Source organism: Dreissena polymorpha, chromosome 6 (genome assembly GCF_020536995.1).
Source record: "Dreissena polymorpha isolate Duluth1 chromosome 6, UMN_Dpol_1.0, whole genome shotgun sequence".
In the NCBI taxonomy this organism is placed as follows: domain Eukaryota; kingdom Metazoa; phylum Mollusca; class Bivalvia; order Myida; family Dreissenidae; genus Dreissena; species Dreissena polymorpha.
Genome location: NC_068360.1, coordinates 26,572,591 through 26,592,087, shown reverse-complemented (window position 1 = coordinate 26,592,087; position 19,497 = coordinate 26,572,591). Strand labels below are relative to the sequence as shown.

Below are 19,497 nucleotides of genomic sequence, written 5' to 3'. Positions count from 1 at the left end.
ATAACCAATTTTATTTTATAATTTTATTTCATTAAAGGTGAATTGTAAATGACAAAATTATGCATATATATTTGTTTAAATATGCGCTGTATTAATTATAGTTATAATTTATTACTATATCATGTTCACGTTCTTATTCTCATATGTACTCAAAGTTCTTCCTAATCAGTAAAGCTAGTCGGCAAACGCCTTTCTTCATACCATGAGTATTATATAGTCCAGACATCATGATGATATGTTAATGGATAATAAAATGAACTGACATAGTGTTATTTTTTTCTTCAAAAAAATCACAAAATAAAATTTCAAGTGGTTGAGTTTATAATATGATGATTATATTTATATATTCCATAATTTAATCTGTAATATTGACCGAGTATTATGCGGTACAATTCCGAACAAAAAAACGATTTTCTCAAAACTACGATACCACAATAAGACAAACGTTATTACATGGTGCGCTAAATGTTAAATACGTTGTATAAATTAAGCTTAGAGTTTAAAACAACATAATTTTAAGAGTTATAGTGATGCAAAATAGTTTCTATTATTCCGTATATTTCCAATAACGAACGACTAAGATGAAAATGCTGCATATGTATTTTTATTTGTTTTAAGTTAACTTACTCTTGCAATAAAATATTTCGAATTGCACGCAATACTAAAACAGAATGTTATATAATGTCATTGATCTTAAATAAAGCCTTCTAATAAGTGTGAGCACCGCAACGTCTTGTATACATCTGTGAAACGGAAACACAGTTTAAGTACTTGACCTTTGACATTGACCTGTGACCTTGGCATTTGACGAACAAACATAACTTATATATGCTTCACATTGCCGATTCATTGATAAACATACTTTTAAATAATATGTTCAGAGAAAAAGTTTTAAGTTAAAAGAGAGCTTACATTTCTATGATATTAACATCCATCTGTGACCTTCGACGACATACGATGTTAATACATTTGACATATTGTCTTAGGTTATCAGTATCCAAAGTTATATTTAAACCTTAAAACTCGAAGTAGTTCATAGAAAAATAAATATTGTACTTAAGTTCTGACCAACTCGCGCAATCCTTTATAACGCCCAAATTAAAAAAAATATATAAATTACATGTACATATTGACATAATATTATGCATAACTTAATACTATTCTCCCAAATCGCGTTCTCCCACAGACAATGGTTTATACATCGAATTCAATAGTCCTCAGTATCAGGAAGGCAACATGTCAAATATCATATCAAATTGTTGGACACATTGCTGCTACACCTCCCAAAACTTCTCACACTGAACTATTAAACAGCAACATGACATTTCTGACCTTACAATTAACATTTGTTTTGTTTTATTTTGGCTCATTTCGGACGATTTACGAACGTTTACAAAATTACCAAACAACAAAATTACAGTCTAAATTTAGAATCAATATAGCATGTTCAATAAGTAAAAATCAGTAAAATAAGCATAGAATGTTATTCCTCCAATACTCAATATCCTTAAAAATGGTGCTCAAAACTCTATTTTATTATATAACATTTGGCATTTTTCCCTATGGCAATTTACCTATGGCATTTTACCTATGGCATTTTTACCTTTGGCATTTTTACCGCACACCGGTTTTTATTGATAATCATGCACTTAATAAAATATAATTTTACTAATTCTGTCCGAATTAAAAATAAGCATGCAAATAAATGCATTTTTTGAACGATAATATTGTTTTTATTACATGTTTTTACTTGTATTATATATTTATTTTTGAAAATATTAACAGGAGCATGCCAACAACTGCAAGCTTGTAGATGGTTTTATCGATTTTTTAAATGGATGATCACCCACTCCATTGCCTTATCGACCTTCTTCTGAAGGCTGCTTGAATCACTTGGATGGTGGGTGGGAGGTCTCAGGATATATATATGCTGAGACCTCCCACCCACCAACCAAGAAATTCATTTCCATTAACTAGCAAAGGTATATTTGAAAGCTATCGGTTTAGTTGTAAGTACGTTAATATGTCATAATAAGACTGACAATATTTACTTAATTAAATTTCCAAATACAGTCAGGTTTCTTACGACTGCAATCGGCTGTTTGTACAGTTGTGTTAATTTTTGTATTTCAAGATCGTAGACTTATAACATGAGTTACACTTCAAAGGCACAAACCTCTGTTTCTGCGGTTCATGCAAATTCACTTACGTGGTTGCATATAATTCATATTTGGTTAGTTTAATAATATCAGACATATTAGGAATATAATTATGTTTATCAAACTTTATTTAAATTAAATAACAAAACTGCACAAACAAGTTTTTCGAGTTAGTCTTTGATCTTCTGAATGCAACATTATCGTCTTAATACTGCACGGATTCCTTTTAGGAGCTGCCATCCTGTGCCCGACGCCTTCTTCTTTGTAAAGGCACTATTGGCATCTTCCTTAAATAGCTGCTGGTTCTTTTCATCAGAGCGGTTCTTGTCATCACCCAGTATCATGCAATCCTCTGAAGCCCATTGGCGTCATCATTGCAGCCCTTGTCATCTGCACATACCCTGTCATAAGTTGGGCCCTTGTCAACTGTGCAGCCCTTGTCATCAGTGCAGCCATTTTCATCAGTGAGGTTCTTGTCATGATTGCAGCCCTTTTCATGATTGCAGCCATTGCCATGTGTGCAGCCCTTGTCATTTGTGCATCCATGGTCGTCCGTGCAGCCATTGGCATTTGTGCACCCGTTGTCGTCAGCGCAGCCCTTGTCATATGTGCAGCAATAGTCATTTTTGAAGCACTTGTCATCTGCGCAGCTATTGTCATCTGTGACACCCTTGTCATCTGCGCAGCCCTTGGCATCTGCACAGCCCTTGTAATCTGCAAAGCCTTTGTAAATTGTACATATATTGTCGTCAGTGCATCCCTTGTCATATGTGCATTCCTTGTCATCTGCACAGCTCTTGTCATCTGTGAGACCCTTGTCATATGCGCAGCCCGTGTCATCTATGCATCCCTTGTTATATGCGAAGCCTGTATCATCTGCGCAGCCTTTGCCATCTGCGCAGCCTTTGTCATCTGCGCAGCCTTTGTCATCTGCACAGCCCGTTTCATCTGTGCATTCCTTGTCATCTGTGCATTCCTTGTCATCTGTGCAGCCCTTTGTCATCTGAGCATTCCTTGTCATCTATGGGACCCTTTGTCATCTGCCCAGCCCGTGCCATCTGCGCAGCCTGTGTCATCCGTGCTTTTCCTATCATCTGAGCAGCCTTTGCCATCTGCATAGCCTTTGTCATCTGCGCAGCCCGTATCGTCTGTGCATTCATTGTCTTCTGCGAAGCCTTTGTCATCTGCGCAGCCTCTGTCATCTGCACAGCCCGAGTCATCTGCACAGCCTATGTCATCTGCACAGCCCCTGTCATCTGAGAATTCCTTGTCATCCGCACAGCCCTTGTCATCTGTACAGTCCGTGTCATCTGTACAGCCCGTGTCATCTGTGCATTCCTTGTCTTCAGCGCAGCCTTTGTCATCTTCGCAACCCTTTTCATCTGCACAGTCCATGTCATCTGTGCATGCCTTGCCATTTGCCTTTTTCATCTGAACAGCCTTTTTCATCTGCACTGCCTTTGTCATCTGCGCAGCCCGAGTCATGTGCGCAGCCCATGTCATCTTTGAATTCCGTATCATCTGCGCAGCCTTTGTCATCTGCACAGCCTTTATAATCTGCGAAGCCCGTGTCGTGTGCGCAGCCCGTGTCATCTGTTAATTCATTGTCATCTGCGCAGCCTTTGTCATCTGCGCAGCCCTTGTCATCTGCGCAGCCCATGTCATCAGCGCAGACCGTGTCATCTGTGCATTCCTTGTCATCTGCACAGCCTTTTTTATTTACACAGCCTTTATCATCTGCGCAGCCCGTGTCATGTGTACAGCCCGTGTCATATGTGAATTGCTTGTCATCTGCGCAGCCTTTGTCATCTGCGCAGCCATTGTCATCTGCGCAGCCCATGCCATCTGCACAGACTGTGTCATATGTGCATCCCTTGTCATCTTTGAGACCCGTGTCATCTGCGCAACCCTTGTCATCTGCACAGCACGTGTCATCTGTGCGACCCTTGTCATCTACGCAGCCTTTGTCATCTGCGTAGCCTTTGTCATCTGCAAAGTCCGTGTCATCTGAACAGCCTGTGACAACTGTGCATTCCTTGTCATCTTTGCAGCCTTTGTCATCTACACAGCCTTTGTTATCTGCGCAGCATTTGTCATCTGCGCAGCCTTTGTCATCTGCGCAAACTTTGTCATCTACACAGCCTTTGTCATCTGCGCAGCCTTTGTCATCTTCGCAGCCTTTGTTATCTGCGCAGCTCTTACCATCCTCGCAGCCTTTGTCATTTGCGCAGCCTTTGTTATCTACACAGCCTTTGTCATCTGTGCAGCCCGTGTCATCTGTGCATCCCTTGACATCTGTGCATTCCTTATCATCTGCGCAACCTTTGTCATCTGCGCAGCCTTTGTCATCTGCGCATCCCGTGTCATCTGTGCATCCCTTGTCATCTGCGCAGCCTTTGTCATTTGCTCAGCCTTTGTAATCTGCACAGCCCGTGTCATCAGTTTATTCTTTGTCATAAATGCAGGCCTTTTCATTAGGGCAGCCCTTGTCATCGATGCGGCCTTTGTCATCAGTGCAGCCCTTGTTATCAGTGTAGCCCTTGTCATCTGTGAAGCCTTTATCATCATTGCAGCCCTTGTCATCAATGCCGAACTTGTTATCTCTGCAGCACTTGTTATCTTGGTGGCTTTTGGCATCATCATTGCAGCCCTTTTCATCTGCGGAGCCCTTGCCATCAATGCAGCCATTGTCATCATCAGTGCAGCCCTTGTCATCATCAGTTCAGCCCTTGTCATCAAAACAGCCCTTGTGATTTGTGCAGCCCTTTATAATCTGTCCTTTTCTTTTCTGTTCTGTGAAATCAAGATGAAAACGTTTGGTTGCGTCAAAAGGTGTGAACATAGACTTTGAACTTGACGATTAGATGTCGATTTATCATTTAATAAATAAGCGTTTTAACTCTCCACGGGCTGTTGTCGACTGAGGCACTACGTAAAAGTACCTCTGGTTCTCTTAAATCTACTTCCATGAACATCGTGTATGGAAAATACGTTTGAAAGCATCCGGCCATACTCCGGGGTACTTATGAGAATATTTTCCATACGCGGGGTTTGTTGTAGAATATGTATTAGTATCCGGGGTAGTTTTTAAGTAATACCTATGCCGAAAATGAGCAGTCGAGCCATAATAATGGAGATAAGACGGGGTTTGAAAAAGCAAAATGAGGAATACCGGAGTTCGACTTAAACATTAATTTTTCTCATTAACTAACGAAATAACAATTTGAAAACGCAAAACTTCGAAATCATGAGAAATTCGGATTAACGGTCTTCGAAATAACGACAATAAACTGAAGTCATAAGATTTAAACAAACGAGGAGTTAGCCGTTACTTCCCATTCTGATCATTATCTGGTAAGGAGGAAACGAACAGAGTTGCATCAGTGGAATACAATTTAGAATTAAGAACTAAAGATGATTTTCGGCGCCACATCGATATATGAAATGAGGATAATTATTTAAAAAATACTAGATATATATCTTTTACAATAAAAAAATATAATGATATCAAATGAACATCGATTAAGACGATACATTTGCATTGTATTGAAATGTAAACGCAGAGTTATTTAACATTTAATAAAATATCTACGATAAAACGTACGCCTTATTCTGCGACGCGGCCTGGCGCATAGACATCCTTCTTTTGTAGCATCCTCGAGTACGTAGTTCTGCACTCGCCGTCGTTCTATTGGGTACATTTTATTGCATGATACTCCTGCTTCGTGAAGTTCGACTGCAAGATTCGCGATCATGGGCATAATCACGTCGTTCATGAAGGTTGGATAGCCCCCTTGGGATACGAAAAACTTCCAACTGGGGTAAGCTGGAATAGATTGCGCGTCTCTTGATTCAATGCGATGTCGTACATTGTTTCGTTTATTTAAATATTTCTCGATGTGTCGTTGCGTCTTTTCTTATGTATTGCTAAATGCGTTTCTAACGGCAGTAACGTCAATGACGTTGTGACGTTGCAAAATCGTCCAATCGTACATAAGCTAACATAATTACCGTGGTCCGTTTGGAGTTTTCCGTAAATATTAAAAGCGATTTGATTGGACATTCATATTATAAAACGTAATTGCGAATACACGGATAGTGCGTTGATAAGAATCATCTCAGTGAATATATAAGAACCATGTTCAAGTTGAATAAAAAAATGCAGTTTGGTCAGCACGATAATGTACATGTCCGTATATAATAACATTGTGCGGAATTATTTTCGTCAGAAACTATGATACTGTATTATTGTCGCCATACCGGACAGGTGCCCTTCCCCGATACTCGTGTACCAGACCACAGACAGATCATATGTGTCAATGGTTTCCAAAGTTTGGAATTAAAACATTTCTGACGTGCCAATGCCCCCTGCCCAAAAAATTATATGACTGTTTCAGTTACAGTAAGGACATAATTCTTCGTGCTACGGAACGGTTTTTGAATCCATTTGTTTAGTAATTGTTGCGAAAAACTAAAATAATTCTGTGGTCAAAGTGGCTGTGTTACAAATAAGTCGATGATTTTCGAAGAGAAATTGAGCCTTGTTCGCATTTACACAAATACGAATATGTTGGACGCAAATTCAAACTTTAAATGTATGTTCATAAGTTACTACTTATCACGTTGCTGGGAACTTCTTCTTGCTTTGTTAAAAATCGAATAAGTGCTAAACGCCACAAGCCAGCTTTGATAAAATACGCACTTAGAATAACATGATTATAAATTTAGACAACTGCCGACGTTGGTATATATTATTTACAACAAAATTGTGACTCGTCGTTCCTCAGCATGGCTTCGATGCTGATTTAAAGTTTTATAGAATAAACAAGAAATATGTTTAAAAAAGACATTCGGTGTATATCCTTACTTTGAAATAAAGTTGGAAAATGTACGTTTATAAATATTTAAACTAAAAAGAACGGTTTTTATCACTTGTTTTTCCTATATCCACCGCGTGTGTTATTAAGTACACGCATATTCAAAAAACGCAATAATAGTGTTCGTAAATATATACTACAGTAGACCACATCAACTGTGTCATCACATTGCTTATTATGAATTTATTTCTTCGCCACCAAAATATATGGCATTTTAATATTTGATTATCACGCAGTTTTGTTAAGACACATTCAAATCACACTGTCAGCCGCTTAATGCGAAAGTGGGTTTTATGGCGTTTCGGTCAGCGTATAAAATCACACGAGGCTTCGTGGTTTCATTAGGTATCTCAAGATAAGACTGCAAGATGTGCAGGCTGAGCAATATATATATCCCATGGCCTTTGGCAGGGGATAACAAGGGGCATAAGTTATGTAACTTTCATATAGGATGATAAAAACACAAGGGGATTTGGTATTTTCCTCTCCTCATTTGTTACCATTAGCGCGTGGATTGTGTGAATTTTTGGAATATCTTCTGTGATTAATATGGTATGAGCCTTGTTCTGGAAAAATCTGGGCTTTATGCATGTGCCTTTAGTGTCGTCGCAGATTAGCCTTTGAAATTTGCACAGGCTGATCAAGGACGAACTGGCTAAACTGGATAATCGTGTAGAAGAGACTTCCTTTAAAGGAAAAAATCCATAAAAAAACGAGTGTCGTCCCTAATCAGCCTCTGCCGACTCCACAGGCTTACCTGGGAGGACACTGTATGCACATGCATAGAGCCTAGGTTTCCCAGAATGAGGCACATTTTTCTTCCTTTCTGCTGTAGGTGTGGCTAGATAGGAGCTGCAGCACAGCTAGGTATGAACTGCAGTGGTGATCTCGGCTCTGTGAAATCTGGGCTCAATGCATAATCGTAATTCAGTTATCGTCACAATTAGCCTGTTCAAATCGCATAGGATAATCAGGGACGCCAGTTTCCGCATGAACAGGATTTTCTCTAAGAAGAGGCTTAATTGTTTACTTAAAGAAATACCATAAAAGCAGGATTTGTTGTCTGTAAAACTGCACAGGCTTATCTGGTACAACACATTGCACGCACGCATTATGTCCCATTTTCTCAAAGGAGCTCAGTGGTACATGAACACTCACACCTTCATCTATTGGCTTCCATCTAGAACATTTACATTTTATTTACTGCTATGCGGTAAATGAGGTAGGAGTTATCTGATTATTAAAACACTTTTTAGACAAACAAGGAAGAAAAAATATATTAAACAATCTTTATCTTGCTTTAAAATTAAACCTCATGCAAGTGTTACAGTGATTTCCCTTGACAGGAAGAAGCCAGAGTTGCTGGACATTTCTTCTAAAAATAGATACTGACAAATTGATTAATTTTGTATTTTTATCTTATTTCAAGTGTGCATATTACCAATAATTAAAAAAGTAAGTTATTTATTTCTAAAATGTTATTGAATTCATTTTATACCTATTTTATGTGCAGTATATCTTTCTGAAGAATGAAATGATGAAAACGTACTTCTGCTTTAAATAACCGTAATGTAAACTGTCTACTGAAATAAGAAGGTAATATAAAGCCTTGAACTATTGTAAACAGGTTAACTCTGGTTTCACTACAGTCACGAATAAATCTTTCGCCTTTTACTAAAGATTTCCGTGCAGTGGAACAATCAATGAGTCTATAGACTTATTTCTGCAGTCCCATCTCTATGGGATATTATTATATAATATATTTAATTTGTGTTGATTATCATCAAACTTGTCCAAACGCGACACATGAATCAAATACCTGAATATATATTATTGTAAACATTGTATTAAAGCACTTTATAACATTTTGTTTGAAGTGATGATGGTATTGAAATGATGATATTTTGTACATAATGTGATGGTACGTGCCGTACCATCGGGGATTCTACATTCCATTAATACTTAAACGACACAAAACGTTCCACGTTAGCTGTGTGTGTCATGTGAGAATGCCTTTGCTAATTAGCACCAGTTTAATGATGTGTCAGAATGCACATTGTCTTAAGTATTTACTACAGAAACTAACTGACTTTCGTTCGTTATATATACATCTCTTGTTGCTGCTGCTAGTAAATGCAGATTTTTCACGTATATTTTAATAGAACATTCTTATGTGGATTAAATATATGTACTTTTCTCACGTTTTAAACGTTTCTGATAATATAAATTTATAGGTTGTCATCGTTCGACAGTCTTAAACAAATATGTATGCGTCGGAACCGTTTCATTAATTTATGAACGTACAATAGATAATCACCAAAACCCAAATACTACAGAACTACTAGTCATTTAGTCATTTATATATACATTTATTTATTTATTAGCCAGTATAATCATAGTGATTAATAATTATAAATTTAAAATATTGTTCAATTTTGCTTCTACACAATTAACGAATTAACGCATTTTACGAGTACCAGCAAATAAACTCAGCTATTACGTGTTAAGATTGTACGTTTATTTATTTATTCATTTATTTATTTAGTTAGTTACTTAATTTGTTAGTTACCAGTAGTGGTACCACGTAAAATAAATAAATAAATAAATACATACATAAATACATAAATAAATAAATATATAAATAAATATATAAATATATATATATATATATATTGTATTGTATATATTGTACGTATTGTATGTATAGTGTATATCGCGCGCCGCGGTTTGGATTAATCGATGAATTATTTCGTCGTGATAATATCTGAAATTGGGAATATGAAATTCGTCTGCTGGCTGCATACACAATGTTTTAATATGAGTATCTTTCCCGTTGAGGTCTTTTAAATTTAAGTATTCTTTTATTTGACATTTTAATCAGTATAATACAGTTATTGAATCATCGAATTATTGCATGCTATGTTATAATGTAATAAATCACTGAAACATTGTATTGTCTGAGTTTGATAAAATCTGTGAAAATGATGTTATGTTTAAACAATTGCAACTGTTGCTTTCCACCGAGTTTCTTTTATTATTCCATTAACACGACCGCTGAAATCGTTATGGCACCTTTGTGATATCGTTTACGCGGAGTGAAACCAGTACCTGTTAGGTTTTATCATACCCGCGGGACTCAAGTAAATACCTGTTGTGACTTGTAAAACATGACTCACAAACACATGAGCGGCGTTTTGAGAAAACCAGGCTTATGGCATGTCCGCAAAGGCTAATCAGGGACGAAATTTCAACATACACTGGGTTTTCGTTAAGCAGATACTTTTCTTTGAATTTCGTTTATTACTTGTTTCTTTGTTTTTATACCGAAGCTCTATAGCACCGATGTTCAAATATTGCAATTTAAGGCTTTTAATGACACACTTCAAATAATGTGAACATCTGCGAACAAGTCCCCTTTTAAATAACACAAAACATGTGATATGATATTGATCAATGGGGTATGATGCAATTGTGGTTATCATAATACTGAAATGCATTGACATGCATCTGATGCTGGTTCTGCTGCTGATGTTGGTACTGCTGCTTATGATGATGCTATTGATGATCATGGCACTGCTGATACTGATGATAATTAGGAAAAGGAAAAGGAGAACTATCATGATTATGTATAAATGCAACTTATTTTTATTTATGATAGTTGACTCTCGAAGTTGGAATAACAACAAGATGCAGTGCTATAATTAACTATGGCATTCGCTATATTCGAGTACACACACGTTGTGAGTATAATTTGACCCATGTCATGCGAAAATGGGTCTTATTCGACTAAGTTTCTGCAGACCGATTAGCGCATTCGTTTAGTCTTGCAAGGAGCTACACTGTTCGCCAATGAGACCAGGAAACCTTGCGTGACTGCCCTATGGTATAGGGCTCATGTTATACGACGCCGTTTGTTAGGGGAAGGATAACTTTTGAATGCACGTATTTACTTACATATAAATAGAGTGACTCACGTTTTAACAAGTCACATAACTAAAATATATGCATTATTTATTATAAAATCACTGGCCCGAACATTTAAGTTTCCCCAACAGGGTTTCTTGTTTTGGAAACGCGTAAACATTCTTAAAAGAGTGTAATTTAAAATACAGCATTATTCTGTTTGCTAATGGCATAATACATGAAACGTGCGTTTGATTAAAGAATAGTAAATGAAGCGGGTTTATCTTAATGTGATAATATATGAAGCTTGTTAAAAAACAATTTTATTTTATTACTTTCACTCTCTCTCGAAATCTTTGTTCATGTAATAATAAATGAAGCTTGTTAAAAAAACAATTTTATTTTATTACTGTTGCCATCTCAAAATCTTTGTTCATGTAATAACAAATGAAGCGTTTTTACGCTTCGGGAATAATAAAAAAAGCGTGGTAATATTAATTGGATACTTAGTGAACTTGTTTACTTGCGCTCTCGACAATTCTGACTACACATACACAGTTATTTAACATGACATTACAATATAAAAAAAAGTTTACATAGTTACTTATGAACTTCAATAGTTTTTATCAAGAGTTCCAGTGCTCACAAAAACATAAACAATCGGTGGGACGAACATATCCGGAAATAATTATTCAAGATGATCATCATCTTTAAGTCAATCATTACATTAAATTCTGTTGTAGTCCATTTATGTTTCTCATACAGATGAAAACTATCGTAACACTGGTGTGTGGTGGTTGAAAATGAAAAAGATGCGAACATTGAATAAAAACTAAAACACGAAGTATTTTAAGAAAAAAAGAAAATGGGCGTTTAATTTAACATGTTGATGCTATTTGTTTAACATAATCCAAGTACAATTATTATTCTCAAACAGAGCGCGACCGTGACGTTATTTCAGAATTCAAGGCTACTCCACAACTTTCGTTAAATAACTAGGGGCCTACCGCAATTTATATAGTCTCATAATTTGAGTAAGCATGTATAAACGACACGTTTGTTGTTAATATCGAATTATACATTATCGTTGTCTACAATATATTAATAAACAATCCGTAAATTACGTTCTCAGAAAATAGTTATTATTCAAGCAGCGTCTCACTGTAGTGCGGTTTCACACTACCATAGCCGAGACCCATACGAAATAGAGCAGACATGATACTGGCAACGTTCTTCGTTCTTCTTATCGTCCCGATAAAATCATGTTTAACAAGAAATATCTTTAAAAAAGATATACGGCGTTGATTGTGGTCGATGTTTATGAACGATCAAAAGTTATCTCTATGAGATAAAAAGTAGCGGATGTCTTTTTTCTGCGCAGTTCTTAGCTACATCATAAGCAAATCAATTACGGGGTATTGCGCCAGATTTCGTGTCTTATTTTGCTTTATGTGATATTATTACTCAGATATCTATATTTACAGAATAGAAAAACACAAGAAACATGAAAATAAACGAGTGCATATAGGTCAGCCGGCAATACTCGAATCTTATTTAATTGCATAATTATAGTATAGTGAATTATTGTGCTCATGCTTAATAAACTGGTCTAAATGGATAAAAATTTCTAATTAATTTTATCAAAATTGGTCCTTATCATGCAAATGTTGAAAACATATTAAAAATCGATGATTGACATACCACAATAATATCGCCGAATATCTTTATTTAGTATCTTTCTGATCAAAACAGACTTCAAGTGCACAAAGTTTACGAGACGGCGTTTATATAAAGATTTCTGCAACTGACCGCAAACTGACCTTGATACCTTGCGGATTAGAATGCAATGCATTACAGTCACTACGGTATTGTCAGTAAGACCGGTGTTGAATGATCGCAACCCCTTCTGCGAACTCCGGTGATGAACTGTATATAAACTCTGACTTTCACAAATGGCCGCGAATTGACCCGAAACCTCGCGGGTTGAAATGCAATGCAAGTAAGTACTAAATATGGCAACATAGCCTTTAGTATAAACGCTTTTGCGCTGGTAATTCTCTGAAAATAAAAGGTGGACGCACAAACTGTATTTATGTCGAAAATTGATTGTAAAACTGTTCTATCTATTGAGCCTTTTCATTAGAGATAAAATTGTTTCATGCAGTAAAACAGTGTTACAAAGACGCGGATATGTTTCCAATGTTCTGGTGTTATACTCAAATCAGCCAATGGAATAAATGAAGTGTATTCATTCGTACCTAGCCGCGGGAAATTTTATTTGAGTATTATTGGAGACTTACAAAGGTCAAGTCAGGGTGAAAAGCTGGCTTAATACAGCTTACGCCGAAAAAAAGCTTAATAACGGACCTTCGACGTGCATACAGTATAATCAATTTTCTTTTTCCGTTAAATTTTTCAACAACAGGTCGATTGAATTAATAAAGTTGAAGATGCATACTTTAAAATATCAGTCTATATTGCCGAGTTAAGGCGATAACCTTTTATCCCGAGCACACTGGTTTAAGCTCCAGTGTGAAAACATATTTTTATTTTATTTTAATTTCGTTTATAAATTGTGTCCTTGTTTTTATACCGGAGCTCTATAGTACCGATGTTCAAATCTAACAATTTAAGGCTTTGAATGACACACTTTCAATCATGTGAACATCTGCGAACACGTCCCTTTTTAAAAAACACAATAGTCTGATATTTATCACAGGGGTATGATGCAATTGTGGTTATAATAATACTGAAATGCAGTGACATGCCGCTGATGTTGGTTCTGCTGCTTATGATGATGTTGATAATGATGATCATTAAACTGCTTATGCTGATGATATTCAGGAAGAGGAAAAATATCATGATGATATATAAACCCATCTACTTTCTTTCTAGTAGTTGATCATCGAAGTTGTGATTTCACCAAAGTGCAGTGCTATACTTAACTATGGCATCCGCTATATTCGACTACACAAAAGTTCGACTTATGTAGCTCAAGACCGATTAGCGCGTTCGTTTAGTCTTGCTAGGAGCTACACTGTACTCAAATGAGACCAGGAAACCTTGCGTGACTGCGCAGGCCGACCTGTGGCAACGCTGGCCGCTTTTCGCATAGGGCCCATTTTCATATGACGCAGGGCAATTTGGTTTGTAAGGGAAAGGATAACTTGCAAACTTTTGATTTCACGTAATGACTTGCAGGAAAAGAGAGTGATTTAAGTTTTGACAAGTCACATTACTAGAATGTACGCATTATTTATTAGAAAATCACTGGCCCTAACATGAAAGTTTCCCCTATAGGGTTCTTGATTTGGAAACGCGGTAAAATTCTTAAAAGCGTATTATTTAAAATTCAGCGCTAGCCCGTTTGCTAATGGCATAATAAATGAAGCGTGTTAAGGATAAAGGAGAGACAAATAAAGTGTGTTTTACGTTATCGAGATGACCATTGTAGCGTGTTTCTTTTAATGAAATAATATATGAAGCTTGTTAAAAAAACAATTTTTATTTTACTTGCGATCTCTAAAGGCTTTGATCATGTAATAATAAATGAAACGTATGTACGTTGCGGGGATAATAAAAATAAAGCGTGATTATTTTAATGAGGTGCTAAGTGAACCATGTTACTTGGGCTCTCGAAAATTCTGACTCAGAAAATATATATTTTTAAATCAGACATTACAATATTACGCAACGTTTAAATAGTTACTGATGAATATCAAAGAGTTCAGGTGCTTACAAACACAAACGGTGGGACGAACATATCCGACAATAACTATTAAAGATCGCCATCATGCTTAATAAATAATTACATGTATAGATGTTGCAGTCCATACATGTATCTTATACAGATGAAAACTATCGTAACAATGGTGTTTGATGATTGATAATGAAAAAGATGAGAACATTCGAGAAAACTAAAAAATGAAGAGTCTGAAAAAAAGAAGTCAATGCTCGTTCAAACAATTTAATATCTGCTAGTAATCAACACATTTATTACTAAATTGTATGAACGAGCATTAGATTGTAATAATAACATAAGACGTTGAATATATATTATATGTATATATACACGGCGGGAACAAACAACAACAATGGCTTTCTTCTTTATAAATATAAATAAATAAATATATGTACATATTTTTTATTTATCTTTTTATCTATTCTATATTATCTTTTTAATAATATTATTAAATATTTTTGCATATGGTATCGTGTTGCGATTTACTTGAACTGTTGAACAAAAAAAACAATGACACATATTGACATTCGTTATTGACATACGTTATCGATCAATATTTACCTACTAAAATACTTCAAGTTAGTTATGTGTTTAATTGGATTACCTATTGCTCGAACAAGCGTCATAAAATATGTCGTGAAATAACAAGATAAATCAGATGTGTTTAGCGATTTACAAAGACAAACTCTTCGAATGCATTTAGAAAGATGTTGACATTAGTTGATCAACGTCTAAAATTTGAAAATAAAACTAACAAACACCAAACAAATGTGATTTACCTCTCAAAAGTGTACCTTATTCACGAAGATATAAAATATTTTAATGTATATAAAACAATTGAAATACAATAAATCATATGATTAAAATACAATAAAATACTTACTAAAGTGTAAGTTGTTAGGCAATAAATACATCAGACTAGTTTACCAATACACCTTAGAAAACAAGAATAGATAAAGGTTAATATCGTATACAACAATAATTCAGTTAAATAATTTTACATAAACGAATACCATTTAAAGCATTGAATTTGAATCTATGTAGTTTAAAAATGAAATGTAAAATCAGTTGTGTACAAATTATGTACCGAAATCGATTTATAATGCTTAGCATTGTTAAATACTGTTTCAACTTCTTAAATGAATTTTGGTTATCAATTTAACAAACCCAAAGCAAAAAATAGTTGTCTACGTTTGATTTTCCGCGCGTTTAGTGGAATGACATTAAATTTGCATACTATTCACTTTAAAACATATATAAGAGTAACAACACAAATGATCGATACCATTGTACTATTCATGTAATAGTACAAACGACAACTATTTCACATGGAAATGATGAACAATTAAGTTTATGAATAAGTAAATGCTACATTTAACACAAAACAAAATGTGACGTTGTTTCAGGAACTATATTATTGGCAAGTTGGTCAAGTCCGTCTTGTAATATGAGTGTCAAGTAAAATGTTCGCCCATTTTCGTTTTCCAATTTGTTTGTAAACATACTGTAAACAATAACCCCTTTACCGTCGATATCATCGCTACATACAATTGCGCCACTGTCGCCTTCTTTGCCAAAGGCATTTGGGTCGGGAAGATCATCAGTTTGCGAGCCGGGAACATCAAACTCGTTTTTTATGGCAACAAATCTTTGTTTTGTAATGGGATTTTTGTAAATCGGAATATATATTTGCCCTTTGAGCGGAACCTTTGATGACGCCCATGCATATACCTGTTCACTATCCAGTAATTTTCGAATTTCGTGTTCATCTTTTCGACGAAAGTCAAAAAGAATGCTTTTCTTAAAAGCCTTTCTCGAACTCATAAACATTGGGTTTCTGATTTGATCCGGTCGCTCAATTCTAGCAGCAGCAATGTCAAGCTCTCCTACTCCCCTCTCAACAATTGCGAATTTGGCTAATCTGGTATGTAAACCTTCATTTCCAACACGGACATCGACATTGATTGCAGGCTCCGTGTTATCGTCTCGAACACTTGACCTTTGATCTGCAGTAATAATAGTTGTACGTTCGCCTAAAGCGGGTTGATCTTCTGACGATCTACTGTACAAGATACTGTCTTGTAGTGAAGGTTCATCGACATGTCCTTGGGATTGATCAATATAAAGAAACTCAGCACCTTCAACGACGTGACGCGCCGTGAGGGCATATAAATGTCCGTCTCTCGTTGCAAAACCCCCCACAGTTCCGATCCTTTGTGTCGTTGCTCTAATATGTTGTCCAACCCTTATGTCACATAAAGGGACACACTTCCATGGTCCGTGGTTAATATGATGTTTTGCAATTTTGTGTTTAGCCAAGATATTTTCAAGAGCAGTATCAAGTTCCACATTTTCGTTTCTGTCGACAAACATTTGCAATATGTCATGTTCATAACCTACTCCTATGAGGGAAGGGTCGAGTCTGGACAATTCTTGAGATACCTGTATCAAAATTTCAAAGAAAAAACAATAAGATACATAAGATTGGAATTGCGATAAAAAAATCAACGTTCTGCAAATTTCAGTAAAACTTGTTATTTGATGATTCATTATTATTAAAATAACTTCTTACATTATCATTTAAAACAAATATTTCTTTCTTTTCCAAATTAGGCCATTCGTCCGGTGGGGCACAACTTCTTTTGAATATTGCCATCACATCTGACAGAGTGCGTTCACATGCATGTGTCCGACTTTCAAACTCCCCATTACTACATCTTAGCCGTTTCTCTGTTTGAAATAAAAACAAATAAATACATTACGTCAATCAAAGTGAAATTGTATTAAGTCAACTATGACTTTTACAATTACTTCTGCTACTGCTGCTGTTAGTTACTACAACTTATTCGTAATTCTAATATTACCACTACTAAAACACAATTCTACTTACTAGATACAAGTTCTTCTCCAAAATCAGTCACTGATACGGTTCTTTTAACGTCGTTTGGATTTTGGTCACCAATGACCGCGGCCTCCTCTATAGTGCAAGGCGACACATTTTCGGCAGCTTTCTTCAAAAAGCTCAGAAGATAACGTTCCAACAACCGGTCTGTGTTTGTTTTCAAGTCCTCTATCGATGAACAAATTATATTATTTTCTTTAGTGTCGAAATTGGTTTGCTGACCCGTTTCTAGAATTATTCCATACACGCATTTATCAGGTATAAGAGCTTTGTCATAAACGATGACAACAACTGCTTCTGATGTACTGTATTGTTTAAAAGTTGTTCTGTCAGTCATAAGTATTTCTTTTTCAACGACGATCCAATCACTGATAAGAAAGTGTGATGCTGACCCGTTACTCTTTAATTCCAAGATTGATATATCGTCTGACTTAGGTAAACCAGAAGTTTCAAATCCTAATCGTTTGAATTTAGCTAGCAAGGTTTCCACCCTATCCATAGTATATTGGTACCGCGGAAATGTATCTAACGGAAACGACGATATTGCAATTGAACACTGTGCCATTTTGTTTACAATGTTACTCTGCTATATAGTCATAGGCGTTTATAATATATCTAACATAATTTTCAATATAAACCCACAATACAAGCTTTCTTGAAGCGTTCACGTGCTCAAATAACCTAGAGTATCAAAGAACACCCGCTTAAATATAATGTGCTGCACGGAAGTTTATCAAGTCCAATAGTGAACGACTGCGCACGATATGTTTTAAAGTGCGAATAGGCTAATACGATATTACAACTTTTGTCAAACATGAAAGAAGTGATACATTCACAAATTAGAGTTTTATCAAAATTATAAATAATATGCGTGCGCAACGTCGAACACTATTTCATCTATATATCATTTACATTGTGCGAAAACCCAATTCGAATGTACAGGTTTGTTTTAACGACTGTTTTTCCTTTTGCCGCGAGTTAACATGTCGATAGGTTGCTTGCAATAGCTAGGTCATTATATAATTACACGAAGTAAGCAACACTAAATTGTATTCACAGTTGATTGAGGTTTTCATACAGTGGTGTCAATTTTCCGGATTATCCCGGAAATCCGGATTTCAGCCGACCATTGTGGATTTTGAGATCAATATCAGATTATATATTTTTTAGGAGGGGGGTAAGGGTTAAAATCGTTTTAAAGCACGATCAACGGAGAACCAAATTAATATATGTGTCAAAGCTCCATCGTCTTTGTGCTCGGAACCGATTTTGCCCGGTATTTTATTGATTAATTTCTGATTGGCTAGCCGATGGCACGGACATTAACGATAACTGACGGAAAATCGTCGCTACTTTCCGAAATACCTACGAGTCAACGAACATATCCTGGGTATGACTGAATAGCGGAAAGGGCCCCTTTCCACGGAAAAGGCTTTCGGTGTTCGGAAAGGGCCTACATTTATATATTTTCAATGTCAAAAAAACATTTATTGGTATTTTCATAAACAGTACCTAACATTGCGTTTATATTTTTAATTTCGTTATAATCCATCAAGAAATGATTTAACTTTACAATATTTTTGAATGCCGTACGATACGAGTAGCGGAAAGGGGCGAGCGTATATACGTCAGCGTAGAAATTTTCTTTTTTTTGTCACAATATGACATTGTTTTAGTTTGTGCTTTTTTTCGCTAACCATCGTTTTTTTTTCATTGGATAAAATGATATTAGTGGAAGATTTCTGTATAACATATTTGTAATAACTTGATTATGATCACGCAATTGGTAGCATGCTTGTCATGTTTTCACGCCTAGCTAGTGATAATTGTCGTTATTGTCTACAGATTAAAGCATATAAAACCCAACTGATACAAATCGTCTTATTATCCGCAAATGTGGTCGGTATTTGTTCA

General features: G+C 35.8%; 2 protein-coding genes and 1 non-coding gene across 3 annotated transcripts; 1 reads left to right on the top strand and 2 right to left on the bottom strand.

Annotated features, from left to right (window-relative positions):
* Window positions 1–2,499: 2,499 nt before the first annotated feature.
* LOC127835540 (prestalk protein-like) lies at window positions 2,500–5,134 on the bottom strand. The gene is made up of 5 exons (XM_052361975.1): window positions 5,102–5,134; window positions 4,623–4,866; window positions 4,015–4,553; window positions 3,204–3,752; window positions 2,500–3,009 (listed from the first exon to the last, which is right to left on the bottom strand). Exons 1-5 carry the CDS (start codon window positions 5,132–5,134, stop codon window positions 2,500–2,502), a joined length of 1,875 nt encoding a protein of 624 aa, XP_052217935.1.
* Window positions 5,135–8,665: 3,531 nt separating this feature from the next.
* LOC127836738 (U5 spliceosomal RNA) lies at window positions 8,666–8,782 on the top strand. The gene has a single exon (XR_008028915.1). It is a non-coding gene; the product is annotated as a U5 spliceosomal RNA (small nuclear RNA).
* A 6,900-nt stretch (window positions 8,783–15,682) lies between these two features.
* On the bottom strand, window positions 15,683–18,240 carry LOC127835340 (uncharacterized). Its single transcript, XM_052361716.1, has 3 exons — window positions 17,572–18,240; window positions 17,254–17,411; window positions 15,683–17,123 (listed from the first exon to the last, which is right to left on the bottom strand). Exons 1-3 carry the CDS (start codon window positions 18,146–18,148, stop codon window positions 16,056–16,058), a joined length of 1,803 nt encoding a protein of 600 aa, XP_052217676.1. The 5' UTR covers window positions 18,149–18,240; the 3' UTR covers window positions 15,683–16,055.
* Between the last annotated feature and the right edge of the window lie 1,257 nt (window positions 18,241–19,497).

What these genes read in the sequence shown, in the direction of transcription:
- LOC127835540 (XM_052361975.1), bottom strand. Translation starts at nt 5,134, where the DNA reads ATGTTCATGGAAGTAGATTTAAGAGAACCAGAG. An exon ending in TAGATTTAAGAGAACCAGAG is followed by an intron (nt 4,867 to 5,101) that starts GTACTTTTACGT and finishes GATGATGACAAG; the next exon opens with GGCTGCACTGATGATGACAA. An exon ending in CTGCCCTAATGAAAAGGCCT is followed by an intron (nt 4,554 to 4,622) that starts GCATTTATGACA and finishes CAAATGACAAAG; the next exon opens with GCTGCGCAGATGACAAGGGA.
- LOC127835340 (XM_052361716.1), bottom strand. Translation starts at nt 18,148, where the DNA reads ATGGCACAGTGTTCAATTGCAATATCGTCGTTTCCGTTAGATACATTT. An exon ending in TGGAGAAGAACTTGTATCTA is followed by an intron (nt 17,412 to 17,571) that starts GTAAGTAGAATT and finishes TATTTCAAACAG; the next exon opens with AGAAACGGCTAAGATGTAGT. An exon ending in TATTTGTTTTAAATGATAAT is followed by an intron (nt 17,124 to 17,253) that starts GTAAGAAGTTAT and finishes ATTTTGATACAG; the next exon opens with GTATCTCAAGAATTGTCCAG.